The sequence below is a fragment of the Polypterus senegalus genome, chromosome 13 (genome assembly GCF_016835505.1).
Source record: "Polypterus senegalus isolate Bchr_013 chromosome 13, ASM1683550v1, whole genome shotgun sequence".
In the NCBI taxonomy this organism is placed as follows: domain Eukaryota; kingdom Metazoa; phylum Chordata; class Cladistia; order Polypteriformes; family Polypteridae; genus Polypterus; species Polypterus senegalus.
Genome location: NC_053166.1, coordinates 65,862,460 through 65,878,835, shown reverse-complemented (window position 1 = coordinate 65,878,835; position 16,376 = coordinate 65,862,460). Strand labels below are relative to the sequence as shown.

General features: G+C 39.7%; 1 protein-coding gene across 2 annotated transcripts in view; it reads left to right on the top strand.

The window, feature by feature from the left end:
- g3bp1 (GTPase activating protein (SH3 domain) binding protein 1) overlaps positions 1 to 16,376 on the top strand; it is a 58,601-nt gene that overhangs the window by 25,905 nt on the left and 16,320 nt on the right. For both annotated transcript variants that reach the window (XM_039773749.1, XM_039773748.1), the window contains exon 3: positions 9,046 to 9,124. In XM_039773749.1, the coding sequence (XP_039629683.1) occupies positions 9,046 to 9,124 (79 nt within the window). The remainder of the gene's footprint in view (positions 1 to 9,045; positions 9,125 to 16,376) is intronic.

The following is a 16,376-nucleotide window of genomic DNA, read 5'->3' as shown; positions in this document are numbered from 1 at the left end:
CTGTGTGTGGTGGTTCTTGAAGCACTGACTCCAGCTGCAGTCCACTCTTTGTGAATCTCCCCCACAGTTTTGAATGGGTTTTGTTTCACAATCCTCTCCAGGGTGCGGTTATCCCTATTGCTTGTACACTTTTTTTCTACCACATCTTGTCCTTCCCTTCGCCTCTCTATTAATGTGCTTGGACACAGAGCTCTGTGAACAGCCAGCCTCTTTAGCAATGACCTTTTGTGTGTTGCCCTCCTTTGTGCAAGGTGTCAATGGTTGTCTTTTGGACAACTGTCAAGTCAGCAGTCTTCCCCGTGATTGTGTAGCCTACAGAACTAGACTGAGAGGCCATTTAAAAAGGCTTTGAGTTAATTAGCTGATTAGAGTGTGACACCAGGTGTCTTCAATATTGAACCTTTTCACAGTATTCTAATTTTCCGATATACTGAATTTGGGTCTTTCATTAGTTGTCAGTTATAATCATCAAAATTTTTAAAAGAAAAACTTTTGAAATACATCAGTCTGTGTGTAATGAATGAATCTAATGTACAAGTTTCACTTTTTGAATGGAATTACTGAAATAAATCAACTTTGTCATGATATTCTAATTTTATGACCAGCACCTGTATACACAGTGTGACTTTGTTCAACAGACTAGACGTTTTAAGTGCTCAATGTCCATCCCAACATTTCACAGAAAGAACTTGATAACTGTTGTACAACAAATATGAAAACTTTTGAAAGCAATTGAAAGTAAATGGTGTCTGTCAGGCATGTCAAACACGTGGCCCACGGGAGTAGAAATCTGTGCGGCCCGCATGACAGATCCTAGTTAGCAATAAACTTATACAAAATGATTACTTTGTAGAAAATGATTACTATCATTTGTGATTGAATCATTCTGCATCTTTGGCGTTACTTATTGACTTTTCTTTCTTCCGCCTTCTGACAAAAGTGCGTTTTCCCGTGGCATTACGGTACCGGAAACGTCATCTGCTAGTATAGTTGCGGCTGCGGCGTTCAGTCCTCGATACCCTAGGCATGACATTGTGCCCCCAGATCACAAGCCTTGACCAAAGTTAATGAGCCGCGATGTCGCAACTGAAGTGCTAGGCTGCAGCAGGCTACATTACTGGCGGGGCTGCTGAGACTGACCACTGGTTAGAACTGACCATGAGTAGTAATAGCTCGCATATGTTCATGTAATGGAGCAGGAGATCAACAGGCGGATCGGTGCGGTGACTGCAGTGATGTGGGCTCTGCATCGGTCTGTCACGGTGAAAAAGGAGCTGAGCCATAAGGCAAAGCTCTCAATTTACCGGTTGATCTATGTTCCTACCCTCGCCTATGATCATGAGCTGTGAGTAGTGACCGAAAGAACGAGATTGCAAATACAATTGGCTGAAATGAGTTTCCTCCGCAGGGTGTGTGGGCTTTCCCTTAAAGATAGGGTGAGACGCTCAGTCATCTGGGAGGAACTCCGAGTTGAGCCACTGCTCCTCCGCACTGAGCGGAGTCAGATGAGGTGGCTCGGGCATCTGACCCCTGGTGAGGCGTTCCAGGCACGTCTAACCGGGAGGAGGCCCCGGGGAAGACCAGGACATGCTGTTGGGACTATGTCTCTCGGCTGATCTGGCAAAGCTTCGGGATTCCCCCGGAAGATCTAATAGAAGTGTCCAGGGAGAGGGAAGTCTGGACATCTTTGCTCAAGCTGCTGCCCCGTGACCCGATCTCGGGTAAGTGGAAGAGGATGGGTGGCTTGATATCTTCACGTTTTTTTGCTCTAGTTTTATGTAATTTTGTGCTAGTATTGTAACGAACAGTTCGTGCAGACTACAGCTGAAGATCTGAAGTGGATGCAAGAAGTTGGGGAGTTTAACAAATTTTTGTGATTTTTGAGTTTGTAAAATTAGTGTAGGTCAGGGGGCTTTTGTTTACTATATAAACTTTGAAGTAAACTTATTATTAAAGTAAAATTTGATTTTTGGAGGATTTGTTTTCCAACTTGAATTACTGAGCAATAAATTCAGTGAGGGTTTTTGTGATTTCAGTTCACACGAACAGGACCTTGTGCCTGTTTTATGTCACCATATTCTTACAACGCTGAGATTGCGCCTGAGAATATCCAAATGGAATTGATTGATCTGCAGTCAGATTCTATTCTGAAGGCAAAATTCAACAAAGTTGGCATGCCAGACTGGTATGCTTACCTGCCACCCTCATATGTGCAGATCCGTAAGTTGGCATCGAGAGCACTGTTTATGTTCGGAAGCACTTACCTTTGTGAGCAATTGTTTTCGTTAATGAAAGCTACCAAAACCCAACCCAACTACATCGCTCAACACTTGCTGTCGAGCACCTTTCATCCCTCATAAAAGTTGCAGTTGCACAAGATTTCACTCCTGATATTGACGAACTGGTTACTAACAAGAGATGCCAAGTGTCGGGACAAAAGAAATAGATCTCAGACTGTAAGACTCCTATACAAGGACCTAGCTAAGAGGCGAAGTCTCTTAATTGTATGTTGTTGTATGGGTATTGCTTTTCTTTAAACTTTAAACCAGCGTTTCTCAACCTTTTAAGTATTTGCGACCCGAGTTTTCATAACAGTTTTAATTACGCCCCCTAACATTTTTTGAAAGGAGCCCACTAATACCAATTTGTTTGTGTTTTTTAATTCATAATATATCATAGATGCATATTTTATTATACCAACTTCTATCGACATTTATCTATTTTTCTAGTATCAGAATGTAGTTTAAGTTAATTTTTTTTGGTTTCAATAGATACATTTTTCATATTTTCGATTCTTGTTTTCTTTCTTTCACATCTGCACACCCCCCGGGGGGCCCTCCCCACAGATTGAGAACCACTTCTTTAAACTTAAGTGTTACATTTTTTTTAAAGTTTTCAGTATTGGAAAGAAAGCTACAGTAACTTTTGTATAATAGTATTTGTTACACAGTGCGGCCCGCTGACACACACATGGCAGTCGAAGCGGCCCACCAATGGTAGTGAGTTTGACGTGCCAGCTCTATGTGATAAGCTGAATCTGCAAACTTGTAAAAAAAAATTTGTAGTTTTATTTACAGCTTATCATGTTTGAGTAATTGGTTGTAGGTGAAGTAAAAGTTACCTGCTTATTGTTTTTTAGCTGTCTAGCGAAAGATCATGACAGCAAATTGCACCAGCGTACATTCATTTGGAGGCCTACAAGTCGGCGGGATTCACCGGGCTTGAACCAGCACTATTACACCAAGGCACATGTCCAAACCTACCGTATTATTCCAGAGCACAGTGCTGAGCTTCAAATGTTGTTATATGAGAGTATGCAAATAGAAAAAGAAGAGACTGAGTGAAAGCTGACCACATAATTTTCCTGAGTGGTGAATGAGCAGCCAGTGCAGTTGCATATACACACACGTTTACAGGGAGAGGCAATTGATAAAGTGAAATTGCACATGATTAGAAGAGGATGTAGAGTGTATTACTCTATTTCGTTTGCTATTGGGGGACCCTGGAAAACACGAGTAAGGATTGGCTAGGCAAGTGGGCTACACGTGTGTCTTTAGTAGTAATTCTGCTTACATGAACAAGCACATAAAAACCTCACATTTTTCCTTAACTGAATTCGAATTTTCATCATGCAACATTTTAATTTCTAAAAAAGCAAACTGGTTTTCATGCAGATATGTGTAGAACTCTTGTCTAACTGTTAAACATAAGTCATGTACAATATTGACTTTGTCAACACTTTCGAACATTTTGTGCTTTTCTGTTCATATTTTACTGAATGTAAGCTCCTCACAAGGTAAGCAGCCAAACAATCCACGGAGAGCCAACTGGTCTTGCTATGTTGTCTTGGATGTTGTGCGTGTGATGAAAAATAATCGAAACAGATGTCTGGCTCTGGACACAGATGTCTATAAGGTTCTGACGGGTGTAGCGGATGTTCGCAAAACTGATGTGCACAAACAAGGAAAAAAAAAGTACAAAAACAACAAAAGTGCACTGAAAAGGAGAGCCCTGAACTGCTGCGACTATGCGCGCCGCCATGCTCCTAGCTTAATCTAGCCTACTTCTGGTAGGCTAGGCACTTTTTATACTTTTTGGTTAGCACATTAGAAAAATTATTGGTGTTTTGGTAAATTATGCACATTATACACCCCTTTTTCTATTATGAAAAGGTTAAGTAAGTGTTGCAGTGGGAGTTTCGGAACGCATTATGGGTTAGCCTTCGCAAACTAAGTTCGTAAGTCAAGGGTCCACTGTATTGCGTGTTTAAGTTAATCAAAATTTATAACGAGTCTCCGGAAATCCACCCGCCGATGTACCGTATTTGCGTATATAGTTTCAACACAAAGGTTTCATTTTACCAAACTTCTCCGCAGTCACTTCCTGGTTTCCATCAAAAATGCCGGCAGTCTCAAATTCTCGCTGATAAATATACCTGAAGAGACACTTTTAAGGAAATTTAGAAAATTTTGCTTGGAGAAGAGGGTCGGCTTAAATACCGGTTATCGGCAAATACATGTAATTTAGTAGTTAGAGAAGGGGATCAGCTAATATCCTGAGTCGGCTTATATTCCGGGATCTACGGTAGCTGATACAAAGAAGGTTACATCAAGCTTTACAGCAAATGTCAACGGAAAGCACCTTTTTTGGACTGTACTGATTCAATTTCTGTTTGCAGATCAGGTTTATATTGTCTACTAGCAAAATACCCGCGCTTCGCAGCGGAGAAGTAGTGTGTTAAAGAAGCAATGAAAAGAAAAGGAAACATTTTGAAAATAACGTAACATGATTGTCAATGTAATTGTTTTGTCACTGTTGTGAGTGATGAGTGTTGTTGTCATATATACACACATTTATTTACACACATAAACATATATATATATATACACACACATATATATACACACATATATATACACACAAATATATATATATATATATATATATATATATATATATATATATATATATCTATATATATATATATATATCTACATATATATATATATCTACATATATATATATATATATATATCTACATATATATATATATATATATATATATATCTACATATATATATATATATATATATATATATATATCTACACACACAGCTATTTCAGTATCAGTGCAATACGCTGTTTGTTAAAGCGGTTGACTCCGCTCTTACGTGCAATAACAAATCAAATCATTCAGTTGTCTTTGCTCATATGTCATTTTAGAGCTGGACGCCTGGCATCTTTTTGGCCACAAGTTCGTTTCTGTTTGGTGTGAGGTTCTGTGTTGTGGAGATTCTCGGGATGGATTGCAGGTGCTCATCAGTGAGGCGACTCCTGTGTGCTGTTTTGTTAGTCTTTATCACTGAGAAGAGCTTCTCACACAGATATGTGCTACCAAACATGCACAAGGTTCGAGCCGCATGTAGACGGACTTTTTGTTCTTCAAAGTCACCAAAGCGCCGTGCAAACTCAGTGCGCAATAACTGTAGTAAGCGGTAAGTGTTCGGCAAGGCAGCTGAAGCGCTGCATTATGGGATCTGTAGTTTATTGTGTTACCAGCGCTTCATATACCCGGGCTTTAATAACAATAATACAGTATATAAAATGATCTCGGGCGGATATAATTACACGCCGGGCGGATGTGGCCCGCCCTTGAGTTTGACACATATGGACTAAATAGAACTTGAAAAGATATATTTTTTCAAATGTGATCGCGCAATTCAATAGAGTTGACGCGCACTACAGCCTGCATGCCTCAATGAGTCATCCTCCTCGCTCTTACTTTTTACCGTTCATCTAATGAATACACTGAGTATGGCTTTACCAAAACAATCATTGATGGCGAATAAAGTATCCATTATTCGAGTATGTAGAGCGGGATATATATATATATATACATATACAGTGGAGGAAATAATTATTTGACCCCTCACTGATTTTGTAAGTTTGTCCAATGACAAAGAAATGAAAAGTCTCAGAACAGTATCATTTCAATGGTAGGTTTATTTCAACAGTGGCAGATTGCACATCAAAAGGAAAATCGAAAAATAACTTTAAATAAAAGATAGAAATTGATTTGCATTTCATTGAGGGAAATAAGTTTTGAACCCCTACCAACCATTAAGAGTTCTGGCTCCCACAGAGTGGTTAGACACTTCTACTCAATTAGTCACCCTCATTAAGGACACCTGTCTTAACTAGTCACCTGTATAAAAGACACCTGTCCACAGAATCAATCAATCAAGCAGACTCCACACTCTACAACATGGGAAAGACCAAAGAGCTGTCCAAGGATGTCAGAGACAAAATTGTAGACCTGCACAAGGCTGGAATGGGCTACAAAACCATTAGCAAGAAGCTGGGAGAGAAGGTGACAACTGTTGGTGCGATTGTTCAAAATGGAAGGAGCACAAAATGACCATCAATCGACCTCGCTCTGGGGCTCCACGCAAGATCTCACCTCGTGGGGTGTCAATGGTTCTGAGAAAGGTGAAAAAGAATCCTAGAACTACACGGGAGAAGTTAGTTAATGACCTCAAATTAGCAGGGACCACAGTCACCAAGAAAACCATTGGAAACACATTACACCGCAATGGATTAAAATCCTGCAGGGCTCGCAAGGTCCCCTGCTCAAGAAGGCACATGTGCAGGCCCATCTGAAGTTTGCCAATGAACACCTGAATGATTCAGAGAGTGACTGGGAGAAGGTGCTGTGGTCTGATGAGACCAAAATAGAGCTCTTTGGCATTAACTCAACTCGCTGTGTTTGGAGGAAGAAAAATGCTGCCTATGACCCCCAAAACACCGTCCCCACCGTCAAGCATGGGGGTGGAAACATTTTGCTTTGGGGGTGTTTTTCTGCTAAGGGCACAGGACAACTTAATCGCATTAACGGGAAAATGGACGGAGCCATGTATCGTGAAATCCTGAGCGACAATCTCCTTCCCTCTGCCAGGAAACTGAAAATGGGTCGTGGATGGGTGTTCCAGCACGACAATGACCCAAAACATACAGCAAAGGCAACAAAGGAGTGGCTCAAGAAGAAGCACATTAAGGTCATGGAGTGGCCTAGTCAGTCTCCGGACCTTAATCCAATAGAAAACCTATGGAGGGAGCTCAAGCTCAGAGTAGCACAGAGACAGCCTCGAAACCTTAGGGATTTAGAGATGATCTGCAAAGAGGAGTGGACCAACATTCCTCCTAAAATGTGCGCAAACTTGGTCATCAATTACAAGAAACGTTTGACCTCTGTGCTTGCAAACAAGGGTTTTTCCACTAAGTATTAAGTCTTTTTTTGTTAGAGGGTTCAAAAACTTATTTCCCTCAATGAAATGCAAATCAATTTCTATCTTTTATTTAAAGTTATTTTTTCGATTTTCCTTTTGATGTGCAATCTGCCACTGTTGAAATAAACCTACCATTGAAATGATACTGTTCTGAGACTTTTCATTTCTTTGTCATTGGACAAACTTACAAAATCAGTGAGGGGTCAAATAATTATTTCCTCCACTGTATATATACCCGCGTATCGCAGCGGAGAAGTAGTGTGTTAAAAAAGCTAGAAAAAGAAAAGGGAACATTTTAAAAATAACGTAACATGACTGTCAATATACAGTATTTGTTTTGTGAGTGTTACTGAGTGTTGCTGTCATCAAGGATTTGATTATTTATTATTTCTTTCAATCAGGTTCGTATTTGTAGGATGTGTTGTGTTCAAGTTACATTCCGTGTTTGTCAATCGTTGTAAAGATGACAGGTTTCATTCATCGATTCGTTTCTTACTGCATCAATAAACAGCTCGTCTTCTTCTTTATCTGAGACCTGACACACTGCATGCACGGGTTTTTACACTGTCTTCCTTTAGCGGGACATTGACTTTTTCCACCGTGTGCTTTGTTTCCACAGTAGCTGCATTTATGAATATGCTTATCAGACGCTTCATATTTTTTGCTGCCTTTTCAATTGTGTAATTCGGTTTTTGTTCAGCTCTTTGGAACTGTTGCTTTTTATCTGTGCACTGCTTCAGTTCACGTGAGCCACTCGGTGTACTTGCATCGAAGGTTCCCAGCTGTGCTGGTGCCATCTCGTGCTATGTCCATAGCTTTATTTAATGTTACCTTAGTCCTGGCACTTAAAAGTTTCTGTCGCAGTTTCGCTGAGTTTGTGTCAAACACCACCCTGACCATCTCATCTTCCTCTCCATAAGCACAGTCCTTCACCCGTGAATATTTACCCGTGGCAGTTTGCTATTGGATTGCCGCTGACGGACGGCCTTATATGGGCAGGCACTAAATTACAAACGCCAGCGCAGCCTGTCTATGAACTTAATTTAAAGTGTAGGTTTACATCGTGCTTTGTTTCAAGTAGCAGAACTCATCAATATGGTTGTATATGTCACTCGCTCGCTTCTTATTGTTTCGCTGCCTTCTCAATTATATAATGCATGTTTTCTTCAGCGCTTTTTGGAGGTCTTCCTGGTTTTCTATGTACTGCGTGATTACGTGGGAGGCGTGATGATGTCACACGAAACTCCGCCCCCACGGCGTTGAAGCTCATCTCCCTTACAGTAAATGGAGAAAAACTGCTTCCAGTTATGACCATTACGCGTAGAATTTCGATATAAAACCTGCCCAACTTTTGTAAGGAAGCTGTAAGGAATGAACCTGCCAAATTTCAGCCTTCCACCCACACGGGAAGTTGGAGAATTAGTGAGTGAGTGAGGGCTTTGCCTTTTATTAGTATAGATTATATGAGTGACAGCGGAAAGGCCAAAAACATTTTTTGGGAGTTAGAAAGGAGATAATGTGGTGTTTGTTTTTATGTATTATACAAATATTAACAAAGTGAATCTTAAAGATGAGATGGCTGGGCTCCATTTCACTTGCCATAAAGGTAAAGGAACTAATTACTTGGGCACTGTGCCTTCTTTCCATTTATTGTACAATTGTTTAAGATGAAAATGTGAAGGTATACACAACAATGATAGTAATTAACACAATCATTTATTCTGAATCAATTAAAATTTTCACTTCTCAATGCTTTTAGGTTTTACGGAAAAAATTCTTCTTATGTTCATGGAGGACTGGAGAATGGGAAGCCTGCTGAAGCAGTGTTTGGTCAGGCGGTGAGTTAATATTTTTAAGATACTCAAACCTCTAAATGAAAGGTTTGTAATTTACAAAAAACATTAGAAGCATTCTTTACTTGTATGAGGTATTTCTAACAACTGTTTATTACTATGTCTGTTCATTTCATCCAGGGTTTTGATACCTTTTTGTGCCATCCCCACCATAACCTATCATCTATGGGGGAGGAGCGAAAGCTTTAGATTTGTCAAATTTCGATTTCCAGTTTTCGATGGATCTCGGCGATACTGAAAACCTCGGTCTCTCGATAATGGGGGTGTGTGTGTGTGTGTGTGTGTGTGTGTGTGTGGAGGATGGTCTAAGTGAGTTAAAACAGTAGGACTGAAAAATGTGAAAGTTGAAACTTAAGCCTATTATGAGATGACAATGTGCTGATTAGTGTTTGAGCCAAATCATGCAAGAGAAAAAGGCACTGTAGAGGAACCCTCAAATACCGTAATTCTGAAATTATGAATTCTTCTTGTTACTTGCTATTGTAATGACCTATTTTATCATCAGAATGATCAGCATCAGAGAAGTAAATAGTTTCTGAAATGTTCTAGAATAGTTTTGGTAACTTGGGTTTTAGAGAACTGACCAAATGAGTGTATGCAAGTCTATGATGTTTTGGCAAGCAGGTGACCTGTGGCAGCCCTTTTTAATTGGACACTTCCACATTTATTGGTAGCAAATATTGTGTGTGTGGCAGTTTTTAAATATATATACATCTATATAAATACACATTTTTTTTTATGTAGTCCCCACATAATAGTAGGAAACATAATGTGTTTGAGGTTAGTGCAATATTGGTGCGCCTTACAGTGATTTTTTGGTTACAAAAAGTGTGCCATTACAAGAAAAATTATGGGAAATGCTGATATTGACATTAGTATAGTGGGTTTTGTTTTTTTTTTTTTTTTTTTTTTTTTTTTTTGCAGTTTTAGGTAAATGACTGAATCTAAACCTTACTTTAGGCCGGGCTTTTCCTGTGGGTGGAGTACAAGACAGGTTGGGGCACAAGTTATGTTTCAAAATGTGGGGGTGTGTGCATCCTGCAGTGTGAATTTGTATCCAGGTGAGGTAAGCCTGGTAAATTTGCTCTCTGCTGGGCAGACCAGCTGGAGTTTTAGAGTAGAATTAGATTATCATTTGCCACACCTATTGAATCCTTGCTAAACTGGGGTACAAGATTTGAGAAAATTTAGAGATCGTGATTGTATGATGTGGATTTAAAGAATACAGTGGAAGTGGTTAAGGACTGGGCACACTATTAGCAGAGACAGAATAAAATTTGGGTTGGACTTGTGCTGTGGATGTGTTTATAGGACACACTATGGGAAGATTATGGAGGTGGGTTGCAGACATTATGGTGTGGGTTTCGGGAGAATGGGGAACTGAACAGGATTGTAGAGGATTGGGCAATTTAGACACGTGTAGTATAAAATTTGGGTGGCAGGTGCACCTGTTCCTTTCCTCATCTATAGGGCAAGTTATGAGAAGAATAAGGGGACTGTGAATGTCAGACTGAAGTTTTGGAACACCGTAGAAATGGGAAAGCTGGCATCCGATTTGGCAGCTTGTTGGAAAGGGTATAATACATTTTAGCCTGGATTTGTCCTGAGGGTCTGGTACTGGACAGGTCAAGATGTTCATTGAACTTGCTCTCATAGTGCGAGTGACTGGATGGATAGATGGGTATGGCATTATAAAATAGCTAAGTGCTGCTTCAGTTTAACTAGTGTTCCTTTGCCCAGATTTTTTTTTTCACCAGCCGCAACAGCAAAAGATTAAATCTGTTTTGAAATTAAAGCTTTATATTTTAATGAAAACCTACCCAAAAGTATTTTTTGTTTAATATTACCTTACTATCTGCAAAAGTACTATTCCCTAAACCTTTTGAGGTGATTTATTTTCCTTTTAATAATGGTGCCCAACAATTTTGAAGCCTTTGTAATTAAAATGCTAAAACAAGTGGTGTCAAAGTCTCACAAGAATTGTTTTTGAAAACCGTAACTTGTAGCATCTCTTGTACAAAAGTATATTAAAATATTTACAACACCAATTAACAGGTTTGCTGTGCTTTACCTAGTGCAGAAGCCAGTTTAAAAGATGGAATTGGTTTGCAATTCTGGAAAATCTGTTTGCAACTCCCTCAGCCAGACCTGGTATGCCCTTCTATTTGTATAAAACATCCACAGTAGGTGTGTGCTTAATTGGAACGCATGCATTCCCATTTACAGCAAACTTGATTGCTATCAGCTCCATGGTAAGAACAAAGTGAAACGAACAAACAAAATTGTGTTAGTGCATTGACTGGCACAAGTAAAAGTAATTGCAACATGTTGTGCTGTAAAAACAGTGTGGTATCTACCATTTCTGGCATCCACGGTTTCCAAAATATTTGGAAAACTTGAGGTAATACTTTATGAAGTTGACACAAGTGAAACCTGCCAACAATGCAGGAAATGGGGACCATATAAAAAGCACTTCTTTGATGCTCCAGTATGTGCTCAGCTAATAGGAAGAGAACACTGGTCAATGCGAGGCATCAAGGCTCAGCTGCAAGAAGACAGTTTTTCCTCTTTGCAAGTCTTCTGCATATTCTCCTGTGGAATCTGTTACGGGTGTCTTGCAACCAGTGATTAAGTGCAGTGTATGTAAAAGAATATGGTTAGAGCAGATTACAGCATAGTTGCTTAAGGGAATGTATTACAGCTATGGCTGTTGGCAGTGGTCAGCTGAGTTTTTCTCAAATTACAAAGCTGTTTTGCCACAGACTGCAGCATTTTTTTAAAAATATCTGGCTTGGTAGTACATGAATTGTACTTCGCCCCATCCTTTTTTATTTAATTAGTAATAGTGTTCTTTCTCCCCAGAAATTTTTTCCAGCCGGGTGGCATGAAAAAGTAGCAGGGAACAGGGTAAATTTTAAATGTGCACTATTTTTATTAGTTAATTATTATTGATTATTTTCCAGTGCTCCCTTGTGCCAGAATATTTTAATTAAATTTAAGAAGTATCCAATTCAGGATCCTGCAACCCTAAAACAAATTTTAAATAACAATTGTTATGACAACAGAGACACAAGTATTGTCGCTGTCGGGAAGAAAAGTGAAAACCATGGAAAAAAAAGTATGGGAAACCTAATGAAGAAAAATTTTAAAAATATTCTTCAGAGTCAACTTGCATATGCAGAAGGTGTCTTCAATTAAATGCTTATTCTTCTTAGAGTTCCAGTTGTCTCCAGCTTTTCCATAATCAAAGTCCCCAGGATCTGGACCCTCCAAGGAGATCAGCATGAGATTATTTAACGTGCTTTGATTCATGCGATTTCTCAAACATGTCTTGATGCTTTTAAGGGCAGACAACCCCCTTTCACATTCAGCTGTGCTCACTGGGATTACTAGCCCAATATGTGCTAGTTTGGCTAAATTTGGAAACGACTCTTTGAGCTCTGTCGTTGCCATTTTTAGTAAAATCTGTTTTGGACTGAAGTCTTTGTATGATTTTTTGATAAATTTTGATGCAACTGTTCATTCTTGACTGCTACTTTATTTTAAAATCGGACGGCTACCATTTTTGGAGTAATGATTGAAACGAATTTCAGCAAACTCACTTGAATCGTGAGTTTCTGCATTGAAAACTTTTGAAAAGCTGGAAATAATTGGCATGTCAGGGAATCTTGCATCTAGGTGCTTGACAGCTGTCTCTAGGTATTTATCGTGTATTGTAGTTTTGAATGACTCTGTGTATAAACAGTGTGGAGATCTGATCATTCTTCTGCCAGACAATGATGAATGAAGGCTTTGAACATATCTCCCAGGAGTGTCTTTCAACTCCATGATGGACAATTTTGTGACAAGCAAAATTGGCTCAATTTCGGTAAGATTGACATCATGCCTTTGCCAAGCCTTAGATAAGTTGGACAACAAATTTAATACGTCTGAAAGCATCATCAGAGAGAAAACAAAATTGTATGTTGAACCTGTGATGTCATTTCGTTTAGTGGCCTCTCTTTCCAGCACAGCTATGACACTACTCGTACACTGTCCATAGTGACTGTACTGTAAAGTCATGAGACAGCCATCTAGTGTCGCTGGGCATTTTCAGCTTAATCTGGGGAATGTTCAGAATATTTTGAATTTCCGTTAAACCAGCCATCCTAACTGAAGTATTTTGGAAGAAACTGAACAATTGCCTTAAGATGTTGTTCAGTTTTGTTAAATAAGGTATGGCAGCTGCTTCTTGGGTACTTGCAAGGGCCAATTGGTGGTTTACACAGTGGCAGTTGACCAAGAGTCCAGATGTTATATCTTTAAGCAGTGTTGCTGCACCTTTCTGTTTCCCAATCGTAATAGCCACTCATCGGACCCTAGTTCAACCAGATTAGCAGTTTTCAAGCCTAGAGTGTCCATAGTCTCACTCAGTGTGATGGTTATAGTCTCCGCTTTGCCATCAATCATATTGCGGGTTGATACAAAACTAATTCTGACCTCTTTAGTGATCTGGCAAACATATTTAATGTAAATGTTTTACAACTGAGATGTCTGTCGTTTCATCACACAGAATACTGAAAACATTTTTTAAAAATTATGTTTTTCAGTATGTTAGATTTTATTTCTGATGCCAAGACATCCAGCGCCTCTTGCGTTATTCTTTCAGAGGGGTACTTACTGTGCATTTTTACCAGCATTGAGATGTTGTAAAAAGGAGCAATCCATTTCCTTAGTGTTCCAACAGCTTTTCAAACAACGTTGTATGTGGCAACTAATTTTTTGCCAACCAATACATGGATCTTCAAGCTCCCACAAAGGCATCTCCAAGTTATTTAACACGGATGCAAATCTTTCAATTTGACCGATTTTCTAGTTTGCTGTAGTACACGCTTTCCTAAAAGGTCAGCAGAAGACTCCATATACTTTTTTCATGGTTCAGCAAGCTTTCATTTTCGAATTCTTGTGCATGGCACGTTTACCCAAGGTAACTCCCTCCTTGGGGGGGGTGGGTGTTTGAACATTTCATGCACAATGAGCACCACATACCATTTTCTTTGACCATTAGCCAATCAAAATCTTTAAACCATTGTTTGTGCCAGATAAGTGGTGCTTAGATTTATCAATTGGCAGAGTGTGTGCTGAAGAGATTTCCCCTGATGGACCAGCCTCTGCAATGTCTTTGTCTGAAATTGCCACATGAGTAGTTGACACTGCACCTTCATTAGATGGCGTCTCTTTTCTGAAATAACTGAGCAGTGTTGTTTTCTGAACACTTCTTTTGCTCATGTTGGTAAAACGTTTGGAAAAAAATTAAAAGTACCTATGAATAAGACTTGAGTGGGAAAGTGAGCCTGTTGGAAAGTCAATGCACACTTGCACTACAGCAGGGCAAGATATGAACAAAAAAGGAATGGCAGAAAAAAAAATATGGGCAAAGTGAAGGGAAAAATAAACTCCGCATTTCCAATTTAATCAACGTTTATGTTGAGATTAAAGTCGACATTTCCACTTTTTATTCTCATAGTTTTTGTCATTAAAGTAGAATGTCGTAAACTAAACTTCATCTTAAAATCGAAGTTTAATTTACTAGATTTTCTCAAACCCCGTCATAAATTATTTTAGTACTTTAAATGTTTTGTGTTAAGTGTTCCCCGACCGAGTTGTTAATCACTACGCGCTTCTTAAACAGACTTCCTCTTGCACTGAGGAGGCACTGGCAGGGATCGCCACACAGAATTCATTCACTTCATGATATTCCTGCTCTCTGAACATTTGCAATGCTAAGATAAATACTTGATATCATTTTCATGATATGCATTAAAAGCATGTATTAAACATGCACGGTGGTGTGGCAGTAGTGCTGTTTCCTCGCATTAAGGGGTCCCCAGGTGTACGTTCAGTATAGGGAACTTTATTGCAGGTGTGACGAGGCTCCAAAAAACTGGATGTATGAATGGGTATCGCACAGGTTTAACTTAAATGTTTTGTAAATGTTGGGTTTGTGATCTGGTGGTCGGAGATGCGAATACAGAATTCAATGGAAGTCTTCTGAGCGGGCTTTCTTTATTGCATGCATGCTGTCTCGTCTCTATTTGAAGTACCAAAACCCCAGTTCCTATCCTTCCTTTTTCTTTCTCCACACTTCCTTTTTCTTTCTGCACATAATCGGTCACCACACGATAAACATCTTTGTGAAATTAAAACTAGTTCTAAACTTGGACCACGGAGTGTTCAGAACTTCAAAAAAATCTTTGTTTATACATTTTTAATTATGCCATCCCAGCTAGCATCGTGTGCGAGGCAGGAACAAATCCTGAACAAGGCACCAGCTCATCCAGGGTGAATACGAGCACACACACATACACGCTAACACAAGCAGGGTCAATTTCGCATCACAAAACCCCACATCCTACATGACTTACTGCAAGTGAAAGTCAGTTTAAGAAGCACATATCGATTAACATGGACCAGAGAACACTTAACACAGATCATTTCATGTGCCATTATAATTTATGTAAATCCAGTAAATATTCATTTTAAGATGAAGTTTAGTTTGCGCTGTTCTACTTTAATGACAAACTATGAGAATAAAGTCAACATGTCGACTTTATTCTCAATATTTCTACTTTACTCTTGCTGCTTATCTTATCTTAGCACCATTACACAGACTGCACTGACATTGAGAACAGAGACGTCACTTCCTGACGCCCTTTTTCTGATATCTGACAGGCTGGTTCCTCTAGACCCTTTTTTTTTTTTTTTTTTCCAGTCGTCCTCTCGCCTGCCCACCTCCACATCCTCTTTGCTTGTGAAGTGTCGCTCCGCTCCCACTGTTAGCATGTACAGCCTCCTCTTGCCTGCCCACCTCTCCATACTCCTTGCTACTATAATTAAGCTGCTCCGCCCCCACTATTTCCATGTACACCCCCCTCTCGAAAGCCCACATCCCCCATACACTTTTCTTGTGAACTCCGCTCCGCCTCGTCCCCGCTATTAGCTTTAGCATTGAGTGATCGGCAACATCCTGTCCCGCGCCTCTCCCCTCACAACTTGCAATACTGCTTCTAAAATATTTGCCCACCCGCCCGCTCGTCCCTTGCCATCCTTGCAGATCATTAGATCTGCGGCTGTCGTCTCACAATGTCATGCTAGATGACAGCCGGGCGCTCAACTAAATTAGCCAGGCAGAGCGCCCGGTTAAAAGACACTAGGGAGAACACTGAGCAAATTGGTTTAGTTGCCTGAAGAAAATTGT